Source organism: Terrapene carolina, unplaced genomic scaffold (assembly GCF_002925995.2).
Source record: "Terrapene carolina triunguis isolate 2854851 unplaced genomic scaffold, T_m_triunguis-2.0 Scaffold232, whole genome shotgun sequence".
NCBI classification, from domain to species: Eukaryota; Metazoa; Chordata; order Testudines; family Emydidae; genus Terrapene; species Terrapene triunguis.
Genome location: NW_020664583.1, coordinates 10,073,248 through 10,088,601, shown reverse-complemented (window position 1 = coordinate 10,088,601; position 15,354 = coordinate 10,073,248). Strand labels below are relative to the sequence as shown.

The following is a 15,354-nucleotide window of genomic DNA, read 5'->3' as shown; positions in this document are numbered from 1 at the left end:
CTTAAAACAAATTAGGTTTTTTGTCCCCGCTACTTCCCTTGGAAGGCTGTCACTCCTCTGATAGTTAGAAATCTTTGTCTAATTCCAAGCCTAAATTTATTGATGGCTAATTTATATCCATTTGTTTGGAGTTGCCTTTTTTTTTTTTGTGCCAACATTGACCTTTATCTTAAATAACTCATCTCCCTCCCTGGCATTTATCCCTCCGATGTATTTGTAAAGAGCAATCATATATCCATTCAGCCTTCATTTTGTTACGCTAAACAAGCCAAGCTCCTTAAGTCTCCTCTCATAAGGTAGATTCTCCATTCCTCTGATCACCCTAGTAGCCCTTCTCTGCATCTGTTCCAATTTGAATTCATCTTTCAAACATGGGAGATCAGAATTGCACACAGTATTCCAGATGAGGTCTCACCAGTGCCTTGTATCATGGTAATAACACTTCTCTATCTCTACTGGAAATACCCCACCCGATGCATCCTAGGACTGCATTAGCCATTTTTTCATGGCCACATAACATTGGCAGCTCATAGTCACCCCATGATCAACCAATACACCCAGGTCTTTCTTCTCCTCTCTCATTTCCAACTGATATGTCCCCATAACAAAAATTCTTGTTGTTAGTCCCTAAATTCATAACCTTGCACTTTGCACTACTAAATTTCATCCCATTTCTATTACTCCAGTTTTCAAAGTGGTCCAAATCTTCTTGTATGGTATTCTGTTCCTCCTTTGTATTGGCAGTACTTTCCAACTTTGTGTCATCTGCAAATTTTATTAGCACACTCTCACTTTTTGTGCAAACATCAGTAATGAAAATGACTGATCTCTGAGGAACTCCACTAGTAATCTCCCTCCAGGCTGACAGTTCAATTTTCAGATTGATCCACTGTATCCTTTAACCAGTTCCTTATCTCCCCTTTAACCAGTTCTTTACCCATCTTTTGATTCTCATATTAATCCCAATCTTCTCCAATAGAACTAATAATTTCCCACATGGAACTGTATCAAATGCTTTACTGAAATCCAGATAGATTAGATCTAGTGCATTTGCTTTGTCTAGAAAATCAGTTATCTCCTCAAAGAAAGAGATAAGGTTGGTATGATACGATCTACCTTTTGTAAAACCATATTGTGTTTTATCCCAATCACCGTTTACCTCTATGTTCTTAACTATTCTCTCTTTCAAAATTTATTATCAAACCTTACATACAATTGAGGTCAAACTAATGGGCCTGCAGTTTCCTGGATCACTTTTTCTCCCCTTTCTTAAATATAGGTACTATATTTGCAATTCTCTAGTCACAGGATATGATCCCTGAGTTTGCAGATTCATTAAAAAGCCTTGCTATTGGGCTTGCAAATTTTATGTGCCAGTTCCTTTAATATTCTCAGATGGAGATTATTTGGGTGCCCTGATTTGGTCCCATCAAGGTGTTTGAGTTTAGCTTCTACCTCAGATATGGTAATTTCTACTTCCATATCTTGAAGTGTTTTCCCTAGCTGGGTGTAGTCTTCCTTGATGCATTCCCGAGAGAATCTAGCAGCATAGTTTGTTCCCAAGTGAAGGACAATTGGTGAATTCTTTCCTGATCTCATTAGGATCCTCTTCAGCTTTAGGTCCACATCCCGTATCTTAGCTCCTGGCAGGCAGTACACCTTTTTGTTCTCTGGATCAGCTCTGGTGACAAGCCTGTCTGTTCTTAATAGGGAGTCCCCAGTCACGTAGACCTACTTCTTCCTGGTGTTGGTGTGATCCTCTGTCCGTCCCCCTTCTGTTTTTTAATGGCTGCAAGTCTTCTTATCTTCTGTTCATTCCCTATCCTCCTAGGGCTCCAAACTCTGGCTATTTTCACTGTTTCTTCCCCACTTCTTATAGGGAACCAGCAATTCTTCTCTTCTTCCTTGCTCTTCTATCTTCTGTTACTGCCTGCCTCCTCCCTTCATTTTCCAACTCACTGAACCTGTTCCTCACCTCTATTTCTCCTTTGGTAGTCAGTCCTTTCCGCTGCTTTGTTCTCATAGCCACAGGCTTCCACTGGCCACTCTCCTCATTCAACAGTCTACCCTCACAGTTCTCTGGTCCATCATGTATCCACAAGTGTTTATGTTTCCCTTTAGCCTCCTTTCCCCTTCCCTCCATTATTCACTCAAATACTCTTCAAAACTCTACCACAGTTTCTAGCTGCATCTCCAAACCTTGGATATTCTCTTCCATCAAACCATTCAGCCAGCACTTCATACAAACAAAGCACCTTTCAGGTACAAACTCCAGAAGAATATACATCCTGCAGCTTCCACCTCCAATCATCTTCACCATCTCTTCCATTCTTCAGTTCACTAGCAGGGCTGCCTCTGTAGCCTCACTTCCTAAGCTCCTGTCAAGAAGGAAAAACACCCCACAAAAATACCACCTCCTCCAAACTCCCCTTACAAATTCCCACTCAAATTCCCCTGTTTTCTGCTCTGTTTTCTAGCTTCTGTGCTGCCTCTGCTCTCTAGCTAGCAAATCATGCCTCTTTGGGGCTGTGGAGTGTTGGCCAATATGGAAGCTGCATAAAATTTTCCTAGTATTCTTTCTCTCCAGCTGCATAGGTAAGGGGTAAGCTTTCTAGGCTCTCTTTACTGTCTAGTGCACCAGTGCAGCATATGGCAAGATTTAGCCCTGTGTGTCTTGGAAAAAATGAAGCTCAATGATAAGAAGGGATTTTGTGCAGTTTTAATCTTCACAGCTATCATTAGCTCACCTTCAGCCGGTAAGGTTCTTCTATTCCCCAGTGTTCCGGGGATGCTTATCCTGCTAAAGTCATCTCACACCGGGATTAAAAATTATAGACCAACCCTGGTAAGAAGTGTTTATGTGTTGTTTTTGTTCAGTAGTGCCTCATGCACACAGAGTATTTGTGAAAACAGAGTACAAATGTAAAAGCAAGTTAATTCACCATATTTTAAAATATTAAAATTGTGGATAATTATTGTTAGAATATTTACAGCACAGGCTTCCATGTTTTCACTTGTTAGAAGTACCACTGCTTAAATACTTTCTTTGCTTTGTAATTCTCCCTTTGAGAACGTGCATGGTGAGAAGCAAAGAAACTCAGAAACAGACCAGGGACACAGAACTGTACTCAGTCTTCCTAGACAGTAAAGGGCATTTGAAAACATGCATGGTTCCTTAACAAACCCTTTACTTTTTGATGTGATCACAGAATCACAGAATCATAAAAGATTAGGGTTGGAAGAGACCTCAGGAGGGCATCGATTCCAACCCCCTGCTCAAAGCAGGACCAACACCAACTAAATCATCCCAGCCAGGGCTTTGTCAAGCCAAGCCTTAAAAACCTCTAAGGATGGAGATTCCACCACCTCCCTAGGTAACCCATTCCAGTGCTTCACCACCCTCCTAGTGAAATAGTGTTTCCTAATATCCAACCTAGACCTCCGCCACTGCAACTTGAGACCATTGCTCCTTGTTCTGTCATCTGCCACCACTGAGAACAGCCTAGCTCCATCCTCTATGGAACCCCCCCTTCAGGTAGTTGAAGGCTGCTATCAAATCCCTCCTTACTCTTCTCTTCTGCAGACTAAACAAGCCCAGTTCCCTCAGCCTCTCCTCGTAAGTCATGTGCCCCAGGCCCCTGATCATTTTTGTTGCCCTCCGCTGGACTCTCTCCAATTTGTCCACATCCTTTCTGTAGGGGGGAAGGGGAGGGGCAAAACTGGACACAATACTCCAAATGTGGCCTCACCAGTGCCGAATAGAGGGGAATAATCACTTCCCTCAATCTGCTGGCAATGCTCCTACTAATGCAGCCCAATATGCCATTAGCCTCCTTGGCAGCAAGACTGGTTGTATTTTCTAATTTGACAGTGAAAAGTTAACATTATTTGTGTTTAGGTTTTACATATAAGGAGACACACCCTTTGCCTAATTAAAGTATTATATGGATGATACTCTGAGCAGATACTGAAATAGCTACAGCTGTACATATTCATTACTCTATTTGGAGAAGTAGCATTTATATTTTCAATATGACAAATTGATTTATAGAGGGGACTATTTTTCAAGGGGAAAATGTCAAAATATTGGGGAAACATACTGTACCTTCTTCAGCTCCACAGAAAATACTAAAAACATGAATACAGCCCCAGGGGCTGCAGGTCACAGCCAGAGGGCATAGGACCTCAGTGCAGATGGCCCTGAGATCTGCCAGGTTTGAGGGTGGCTTTTTTGCAAGGGGAGAAAATACTGCCTCACCCCTGACAGGAGAATGCAAGAATATCTATGAGGAAATCCTCACAGAAAATTCCAGACAAAAAGTCCCCTTCTCCTGGGTTTTAATGTAGGAGGGGACAATCTGAGCCAATTACTTATTTGTGTCCCATGGAACTAAAGTGGTTTGTTGAACTGTGCTCTCAATATTGCCTCTGCAGTAGGTGTAAACTATTCCCCCTACAGAGCTGACATTTTCAAGTGAGGTTGGTTGACAGACAAAAAGTAGTAAACCAAAAGACCATGAGAATTTAATGCTTCATTAGGAACACAGGTTAAATTTTTTTTTGCCAAATGGAAAACGACAAATTTTTATTAAAAAGAATGGTTATTGAACTTTACAGTACCCGTGGTTCTTCCAGATGTTGTCATCCCCTCTATGTGATTGATAAGCAGTGCCCCAACTGGAAGGAGGTATTAATATTAAGGAGTCCTGACTGCCACTACCTAAATAGTGATGTGATGGGGCACCTGTCTCACACTGGTATCTAAGGGGTCAATAGAGCCCTAGGGAGGCTGCGTAGGAGGCAGCCAATCAGAGAAGGGCTGAAGGGAGCAACCAATCAGGGCCAAGCAGGCCCATATAAAAAGGGAGCTTCAGGGCAGTGGAGTTCAGTTCTCTGCTGGGAGACCAGGGAGGAAGGACTGTGTCTCTGGAGGGCTGAGAGAGCTGCCAGCACTCTGGACGGAGAAGTGCTGCTAGCAGGGGCTGGGGGAGTGAGAGACAGCTCCTGGCTGGCCCTATACATACTTCCTGTGGGACAGATGGGTGGCAATATGGAAGTGTGTGTCTTGCAGCTCGAGGGATATGAACAAGTCTTAAGCCTGAAAGAAAAAGGATGATCCAAGTAAGCTTTGCCATCCTGAATCTGAGATGGCATATACATTTATTCAGTCTACTCAGGTCTAGTATAGTATGAAGACCCCCTTTTTGCTTCAGGACAAAGAAATAAATATAAGGAGTAGAACCCTGTTCCCCTGTACTCCAGAGGTACCATGTCCTCTATGACTCCTTGGCAAAGTGGAGAAGACAATTCTTCCTTTAGCTGATTTTCATGAGAAGCGTCCCTGAAGAATGATAGGGAAGGGAGGATGGGTAGGGGGTAAGGCCTGAAAGTAGATGGAATAGTCATGAGACACAACTTCTAGCACCCATTTGTCTGTTGTTATTGAAGTCCAAGTGTGAAGGAAGGTCCATCAATGGCTATTAGGCAGGTTGGGCAGGAATGGTGTCCCTAGCCTCTGTTTGCCAGAAGCTGGGAATGAGCAACAGGGGATGGATCACTTGATGATTATCTGTTCTGTTCATTCCCTCTGGGGCTCCTGGCACTGGCCACTGTCAGAAGACAGGATACTGGGCTAGATGGACCTTTGGTCTGACCCAGTAGGGCCATTCTTACGTTCTTAAGAAAGCAAGATGGCATCCAAAGGTAGGGCTTGGGGTGGCTCTTGAGTGATTTGAGTGTGGCTCCTGATCCTTGTGTCAAACCTGCTGTCTGGAAGCAAATGAAGGCTGCCTAGTAAGTGGAGAAGATCGTGTCCTTTGAGAGAACCTTAACATGTTCCAGGGTAGCTACTCAGAAGGCTGTTGTTGAGGATAAGTAGACGTCTTCTGCCTGGATTGCCCTGATATCTAGAGGACTTATGATTTGGGGCTGAGATGTAGATGACCAATGAATGAAGTCTGGCTCTGGAATCCTTTAGGAAGTGTAGTGTGTCATCTGTGTGTGGCCTGTGCCCTTGAAGGGCAAACTGCCAGTTGTGCTCCACACGTCTCTCAGAATGCCAGAGGGTTACAGCCATGCATCTCTGCACACAGCTACCATGGTGGCCATGGATCAGCTGCTGTGTTGATACATCCAGTGCAGTCTGCAATGAGGTTTTAGCCATTAGTTAACCTGTGGCAATGATGGGGTTCAACTTTTCTGTCAAGTCTTGTGGGAGTTTAGCTAGAAAGGGGGATACTCCATGTTAAATAACTGGCTGTGTTCCATGTTGCAACTGGACCAACCTTTGGATCCCATGTGCTTCCAAACCAGCTGGGTTTAGGCAGCACCCGGTCACTGTTTAAAACTCTGGGCCTCTCAGGTAGAATTCTGGGTGCAGAACTCCTGTCCATCCTCCTTCCTTGGGATGTGGGGCTCTGCAGCCCAACTGCATAGGCCCTGAAACCAGTGTTCTGCCTTTATCATGATCAGTGGAACTGGAGTCAGAGGGTCTATGTTTCTTGGAGGGACTTTTATTGACAGTACACCAATAGAAACAGGGATGCAAGGAAGTTAGGCTGGAAGCAACTCATCCACATGGACAAAACAGTGCACAGAATTTAATAAAGTTTTATTTGTTCATCTTAACTTTCATTCATTGTGAATAAAACATGGTGGCAGTGTTGGAGCTGTGAGTTCTCTGAAGTGCAGCAGTGGGTGTACATCTGTCTTTGACGGGACTCTGTTGGCATAAGTGACTAACTGCTCCTGCAAAAGAACTACGCCCAATCTTTTCTCTGATGCATCACTCTGGAGGGTCAGTGGCTCTCCTGGTTGGTGGTACTTCAGGACAGGGGCATCTGTTATTAGTTTCAGCATGTCAAATATTTGGAGTTGGTAACCTTCCCAGTCCCACTCCACATCCTGCTTTGTGAGCTGACATATGGGTTCTACTACTGCAGCCAGGTGTGGACAGAAAATTTATCATTCCTCTGAAGCACCGTACCCCTTCTATATGCACTGGAGCTGATGTGTCTCTGCCTTAATCTTGTTAGGATCTGCTTTCAATGCCTGTATGTCATCTCCTGCTGCTGAGTAACTTTTTTTTCTGGATTGAGTTTAATGTGCCTTAACTGGAGTTCTTCAAGGTGTGTATCCCTGTAGTTGCTCCACTTCAGGAATGCATGTGTCCCTGAACCTTTGGATGAAAATTATTGGTAGCAGCACCTATTTGGCCTGCACATGCGCCCTACACATCCTCATTCCCCATCTCAAGGACATATAGGGCTGCATGGGCAAACTGCCCTCAGTTCCTTCTCTACCACAGAGTTCCACAGGGGAAACTCCCAAGAGAGGGGAAGGAGGGTGGGTAGTGGAACATCTTGAATAACCCAAGTTACTACACAAGTTAAGCTCTCCTTTGAGTAGTGTCCCTATGGATGCTCCATTTCAAGTGACTTCCAAGAAGTACCTCCATAAGAAGGAGGGAGCTTCAGAACAGAGTTCAGTACTGAAGAGAAAACTGCATTACCAACTGCAGCATCTGATCTAGAGGCAAAGCAGAGCATAATGGTTGGAGAAAGTATGTACAGAGGTTCAGGTTGCAGCTCTGCAGATTTCAGTAACTGGAACATCTTTGAGTAATGCCACAGACATAGACTGACCTGTAGAATGAGCTATTACTCTAGAAAGAGGCTGAATATCAGCCAAATCATAACATGCAATAATATACCCCAAGATCCATCTTGAGAATCTTTGAGAGGAGAGTGCAGATCCCTTGAATATGTCTATAGCTGAAACAAAGTGTAGAAGACCTTCTGAACAGTTTGATTCTGTCCAGATAAAAGACTAACACCCTTCTGACATTAAGGATATGGAAGGTAGCTTCTTGTCTAGTCTGATATGCTTTTGGGAAAGTAATTGGGAGATAAATGGTCTGATTAATATAAAATTCAGAAGACATCTTAGGCAGAAACTTGGGATCTGGTCGCAAATTACCTTTTCCTTGAGAAACACTGTAAAAGGAGGGTCTGCCATTCAAGCTCCCAGTTCTCTTACCCTCCGGGCAGAAGTGCTGGCCACCAAGAAAGCTGTTTTCATGGATAAGTAAAGCAACAAACATATTGTAGCTAATGGCTCAAAAGGGTGTTTTGTAAGGTAATTACAAACCAGGTTCAAGTCCCATACTGGAGTAGGTTCTCTAATCTGATGCAAAAGATTCATCAGTCCTCTGAGAAATCCTGAGTTTGCAGGGTGAGCAAAGATCAAAAAACCTTCTACAAATGAGTAAAAGGCTGTAATAGCTGCCAAGTCAACCCTGATGAAATTCACAGTGAGACCTGAAGTCTTTAATTGGTCAAGGATGGTGGGAAGAGAAGAGAACAGGAGAGAGACTTGTTGACAGGTATACCAGTGATAAAATCTCTTCCATTTTTGAAGGTAAGTATTTCTGGTAGATGTTTTCTGCTGTTTAATAATATATGTTGCTCCTACCTTGAACAGGAGGTCTCTGTCCCCAAGAACCATTCAGGAGCCACACCTGGAGTAGCAGAACTTTCAGATTGGGGTGAAAAATCTGACCAGCATCCTGAGACAACAGAACGCCAACTAGCTGCAAGTCTCATGAGTGGACAAGAAGCAAGATGAATGATGTAAGGTTACCAGACTTACCTCGACCAGACTGTTGCAATTAAAATGACCCTGGCCTTGTCTTGTTTGATTTTGTTCAGTACTTTCCAAAGTAATGTTGGAAGGCCTCTCATCCATGAGATAAGGAAGAAATCCCCCAGTAATTGAGGGTCTAGTCTCTTTAGCAAAATTTCTTGCTCTTTCTGTTGGCGGCAGTTGCAAAGAGGTCGACCTCTGGAAGCACCCAAGTTAATAATACGTTGTTGAGGACTCACGAGTCCAGCTCCCATTTGTAATTTTGGGGAAAATGCCTGCTGAGGTCATCAGCCACTGTGTTTTGCACATCTAGAAGGTAAGAAGCTGAGATGACTCCTGGGTGGGTATGCACCAGAGTTTTATTGCTTCGGCACGGAATGAGGGGGAACATCCTCTCCCTGACAATTGATATAAAACACAAAGGCCACGTTGTCTTTCATGATCTTGATTGATTTGGCTCTGATCAGAGGAAAAAACGGAAGGCAAGCATTTCTGATCTCTCTCAACTCTAGAAGGTTGACATGGAGTAACTGCTCTTGGGATGACCCTTTGCCTTGGGTTGTGTGAGGTTCCTATTTCCAACCCAAGAGGAAAGTGTCTGATGTTATCACAATGGTAGGGAAATCGTGAATAAACGGGACTCCTGCACAGACCTTGGAAGGATCCTTCCACCAGTTGAGTGACTGCAGAACCCAGTTGACTACAGACACTTGCTTGTCCAGACTGTTTGTTTGGTATGTAGAGTGTCCTGAGTCATCCATGGAGGCATCAAAGACATTACCTAGTGTTTTGGGTTACAAAAACATGGCCCAATAGTTGAAGGCAATTCTTCACTCAGGTTTGAGGTTGAGCTGAATTGTTAAGATACTTTAGGGTGAGAAATATATCAGTAGGTAAAAGTTAGCCCTGCCTGTCACTGCATTCAGAGATGTCCCCGTGAAATCTATTCTGTGACGTTCCCCTGGTGTTACCTGGACTGGTGATCTGCTAGGTCACCCCAATCCTTGACTCTGGGAGCCAGCCTTACCCTGCTCTGCTGTGAGAACCCCCACTCCTGGGTTGTTGACGCACAGCCTCTGGCATGTAAGCTGCTCGTTGGATTGTGCAACCGAATGACACTAGCCAATATCTCCGGTCCCAGACATAACCCTAGGAACCTCCGTTTTGCAATGCCCAGTTATGCCTGCTGGACGCTGCAAGTTTATATGAGTTCGTCAGTTTAACAAAGAAATTGATATGCACCAGGCTTGTTATCCCCAAGGGCGTCTCTGACACGCTTCAAACCAAATGCACTGCTTCAGGTAGAATAAACAAACAAATGTATTAACTACAAAGATACATTTTAAGTGATTATAAGTCAAAGCACAAGAAGTCAGATTTGGTCAAATGAAATAAAAGCAAAACACATTCTAAGCTGATCTTAACACTGTGAGTGCCCTTACAAACTTAGATGCTTCTCATCACAGGCTGGCTGGTTGCCTTTCAGCCAGGCTCTCTCCTTTGATCAACGCTTCAGTCACTTGGTGGTGATGTCTGTAAGATGGAGGTGGAAGAGAGAGAAAGAGCCTGGCAAACGTCTCTCCCTTTTATCATGTTCTTTCTTCCCTCTTGGCTTTGCCCCCCCATTCAAGGTCAGGTGAGCATTACCTCATCATAGTCCCAAACTGACCAGAGGAAGGGGGGTGACTCACTTGAGAGTCCAACAGATGCTTTGTTGCTGCCTAGGCTAGTGTTCTTTGTTCCTTTGAGGCTGGGCTGGGTTTGTCCCATACATGCCCTGATGAAGTGTGAACTGCCTCTCTGCTCTTGGAGAGTTTTGCCTGGCCTGTTTTAAGCCACAAGGACACATTTTCAGCATCATAACTATATACATGAAATTACAACCGATAACATTACTATAACATTACTGTAACAACAATTACTATAACATCACTATAGTAACAATGCTCAGTGCATCATGAGCCTTCCAAAGACACCTGACATGACAAACTTTGCATTGGATACCACACAATCATATTATAAGGATGCACATTGGGGTATAGGGTGTTTCCCTGAGGTTCAGAGCATCACAGAGATGTCCCTGTGAAATCTATTCACTGTACTGGTGTCAAAGCAGACCTCTCAAAATTTAGTTGGAGGCCTATTGTGGAGTTACAAGCTTGTTTGTTCTGCTGACCATTTGTCTCTTGATAATATCAGCCCCTGAGCAACCAATCCTCCTTTGCCGGCTGCTGTTCTTCCCTGATCTGTAGAGAGAGGTCTTATCTTGACCTGTGTGATCTGAGAAGGAGAAAAGGTGTCCCCCAAACATTGGTACTGGTCAGAAATATGCACTAGTTCCAAATATAGCGATATCGGTGCCAACAGTGGTACTGGGATGAAGTCACCTCCACCAATATTAAATCAGCTGGAGCTGTTAAGACTTCCATCGATGGGGCTGACATTGGTTCTGGTGCATATGTTGGGATTAGTGTTGTCACATTTGGTACACATGCCTAAAAGTACTAGTAACAGGCATTGTGCCTCTTCAATATCTAGCCAGAGCTGAACTGACATCACTTGCCCACAGTGAATGAGCAGGCTTAGCGCTCTCTTCCCGGGAGAACAAAGATTTGGGTCTCCTTATGGGAAGAAACAGACTGGTGACAACATGTTGGGTTTTGTATGCTAGCTAGCAGGGTCACTGTCTGACAAAGACTTAGAAGAGGCAGGATCCATGTTGGAAGTTGATCCTCCCTCTTCAAGGTCTGAACTGCTTATCATTGATCGTTTGAGGAAGTATAACTTCAAACAAGTGTCCTTGGACTTTCTTGTTATGAAGGAATGACACGTTAAGTAGCAGTCTGGCACACAGCTGTCACTGAGACAAAATAGGCTGTGGCTGTCCATGGGTGGAATGAGAACATCCCAGGACAGCAACTGTTTGAAGCCTGAAAGCTCTAAATCTACCATTTTGACCTGGATAGTGGGTCAGAGTGCTAAGAGGCAAATTAAATTTAGGTTTTGGGGGGGGTTTTAAATAAGAAAAAAAAGGAGGCAGTAATTTAAAGGGCATTAACACTAACTAGTCACCTAATTTGCAACGGAAGCAGATTCCAGTAAGGGTAGTGGGTGGACACTGCTTGCTCCATCTAACTGACATGGGTGGTAAAAGAGTACCGAGGGATGTATCTGGCCTTTATGCCAGCATGGGGGGAAGGGAGGGTACACATGGCATAGGTGTGGCCCTGCAGACACTGCTATTCAAATATTCCTATCTTGTGAACATGAGGTGTATGAACAAATAGTGGGATCCACACAAACAGTCAAAAAAGAAATAATTTCCCATCTTCTGTTTTCTAAGTGTATAATCCATGCAATGGGCATTTAAAAATGAAAACTGTGAAAAAGTATTTGATGTCCCTTTACTTGCAAAAGATCAATTAATCTGGAAGATTATTTCAATTTTGTTATGTTAACATTTCATTAAATTGAGCAGAAATATACAGTTTTCATTTTCCTCAGTATACAGGAAAGAAAGAATTTTGTATTTGTTCCCAGAGTGACTGTGCCTACAGTCAAACAATCTTCAAGAGAAGTCTCAGTTCACAGTTAGATAGGGAAAGAGAATGAGAATTCATACATACTGTGAAAAGGCCACACATCCGTTCTATCTTTTCTGGATTCCTTGGGCCTCCATTCTTGTTTAACCTCACCAGAAACCGCTCACTAAAAAGCAAAGGAAACAAAGGAAACTTACTTCCAACAAACTTAAATACAAAAGAATAAATATTTCAAAATGTGTGTTAAACCCTATCATTTTTGAATTTCTCAAAGCATAAGGAACTGTATTCAGCGACTCAGGTAGAATTACATTGTGAAGCCATAAGTAATTATTGTAGAAGGCTTTGTTTTATAGGAAGTACCTCTCCATGAAAAGCTGCAGTGCTGATACATCTTATTGGCAGATTATCATACTAAAATAACAGACTTGGGTTAAGGCTATTTTTCAAGTGCATGAAGTCTCATGAAATCACAAGACTTGAACAAGTGCTGCAGATAAGGACTAAAAAGCATGTGGCAGAGCTCGGTGACCCAAGACTAGAATAGCAGGAATGCTGCAGTGCAGGATTGACGTCTATTGACAGAGCTGTTTGGGGTCAGAAGGTACTTCAGGTAAGAACTGAAGTGCATTTGCAGAGCTGTGTAAAGGAAACTTACATAGCACCTGCCTGCGTGATGCTTGGTTCAAGTTAGTTCTGTCTGCCTTTCACTTTCATGACAACTGAAATTCACTCAAAAATGTAAGAAATCATAACAAAAGAAGGATACAGAGATGAGAAAAATGTGTCTGAATGCTTACTCATTTTAAACAAAACCAATAAAATACTGTAGTAATTCTTGAATCTTAGGACCTGATTTACCAAACTTTTTATCATTCATAAATTGAACAGCCCTACTGCAAAGCCAGGATAGAGTCTAAATCAACAAAATGGGGTTGTAAACCAAATCATCCACCCACTAATGGAGACACAATATGGTAGTTACACAAAAGTCATGACAGAGAAGTTACTTATATACATATACAAAACCAAGATCAGTAGATTTAATTATTTGCTGGGCTTGTGACTATGCACTCCTATACACGTCTAAATAACTCTCAGCCTTCAGCTGTGCACCTTAGAATATGTAGCCTTGGTAACTTTTCCAATCTTGTGCAATTATTTAATTATTAATGTTCTTAAAGTGAGACATTTATTTGCACTATTAAACTTAAGATATGGATGGCTCCATGGTTTGGAATAGCATCTGAAACACTTTGTTTCCTAGTGACCATCCCTCTAAGGCTTGTGAAGGGCACATACAATGAGGGAATCTTGCAATTTTTCAATCAGTAGCTCAGGAAGTGTTAAACCAGTTCAAATAGGGTTGCATGGTAATCATCTTCCACAATCTTATTTGGTGCTGTCTACACTGACATTTCAACAAGGTTTAAAAACTGTGCTTAAGATGGCCTCTCAAACTATATGAGAAACCAGACCCAGATTGTTCCCTCTTATGGGGAGCACTGCTTCGTTAAGCTATCTGCAAAACGAACAAGGAGGCTCTGTGATTCAAGTCTACATGCTTGACTCCTCCAGCTTGCTCTCCAGAGCACAGATCCAAGGAAAGACATACTTAAAGCACCCTGATTCGCAGCTGCCCCTGTAGTCTCCCTTAAAGTGGGGTCCGCTGTATGGAGGGGACTTACTTCCTGCATAATACTGTGCTCAGCTTTGTCATCACTGCACAGATGTTCTACAGGGGTGGGGAAGGAATGATGCAAGTCCCCATAGCCTAGTCTGTCTCCTCCCCATGTATAGAACCCAAGACCTGTGGACAACTGCTACTAATAAACAACTCTTGTAAGGATTAACTAAATTCACAGAAACACAGTCTGCAATATATTGTTTCTTTGTACAGTAACTCCTCACTTAAAGTCATCCCAGTTAACGTTGTTTCGTTGTTATGTTGCTGATCAATTAGAGAACATGCTCATTTAAAGTTGCCCAATGCTCCCTTATAACGTTGTTTGGCAGCTGCCTGCTTTGTCCACTGCTTGCAGGAAGAGCAGCCCATTGGAGCTAGCTGGAGGGGGGCTTGGAACCAGGATGGACCGGCAGCCCCCCTATCAGCTCCCTGCACCCCTAAGTTCCCTGTGCAGCAGCCACCCAGCAGGCTATCAATTGCCAGCAGTTCAGCTGTCCCTCCCCCCCACTCCCATGTACTGCTCCTGCCCTCTGTCTTGGAGCTGCTCCCAGGAGCCTCCTGCTTGCTGTGCCGAGGGGAGGGGGGGAAGAGGGGCTAATGTCAGGGTGTCCCCCTGCCCCCTGCTCCTGACCCCCGCTTACCCCATCTCCATAGAGCAGGGGGACACACGACAGAGCTCAGGATGGAGGCAGCATGCTGGCAGCAGCTGCTGTCTCAACTTGCTGATCTACTTAAAAAGGCAATGTACTTAGAGTGCGGTCAGTGTACTTAAAGGGGCAATGCGCATCTCTCACTCACACACACAGGATGTGTGTCTCTGTCTGCCATGCTGTCTCTCCTCCTTCTGTTTGTGCTGCCTTGTAGAGTGTGAGGCTACATTAACAACAATGTGTTAACCCTTGAGGGCTCAGCTGTTCTAGTTCTTCATTCCCTGGGAAAAAACGGTTACCTACCTTCTGTAACTGTTGTTCTTCGAGATGTGTTGTTCACGTCCATTACACATTAGGTGTGCGCGCGTCGCGTGCACGGACGTCGGAAACTTTTTCCCTCAGCGGCTCCCGTCGGGCCAGCAGGGTCCCCCCTCCCGCCAGAGCGGCGCCCTGCTCTAGCGTATATATATCCCTGTGGGCCCGATCCTCCCTTGGTTCCTTCTTGCCGGTGACTCCGACAGAGGGGAAGGAGGGTGGGAAGTGTAATGGACGTGAACAACACATCTCGAAGAACAACAGTTACAGAAGGTAGGTAACCGTTTTTCTTCTTCGAGTGATTGTTCACGTCCATTACACATTAGGTGACTCACAAGCTTACCATTGGAGGAGGGTAGGAGTCAAGGAACAATTGATTGAAGCACAGCCCTGCCGACCACCGCGTCCTCTCTGGTCTGATGATGGATCGCGTAGTGGGCTGTGAACGTATGCACCAACGACCAGGTGGCCGCTTTACAGATTTCCTGGAGTGGAACCTGCGCCAAGAAAGCTGCCG

General features: G+C 44.0%; 1 protein-coding gene across 1 annotated transcript in view; it reads right to left on the bottom strand.

Annotated features, from left to right (window-relative positions):
• Positions 1-15,354, bottom strand: part of DOCK3 (dedicator of cytokinesis 3) — a 357,395-nt gene that overhangs the window by 204,422 nt on the left and 137,619 nt on the right. The window contains exon 8 of the mRNA XM_029912574.1: positions 12,270-12,351. Coding sequence (XP_029768434.1) covers positions 12,270-12,351 — 82 coding nt within the window. The remainder of the gene's footprint in view (positions 1-12,269; positions 12,352-15,354) is intronic.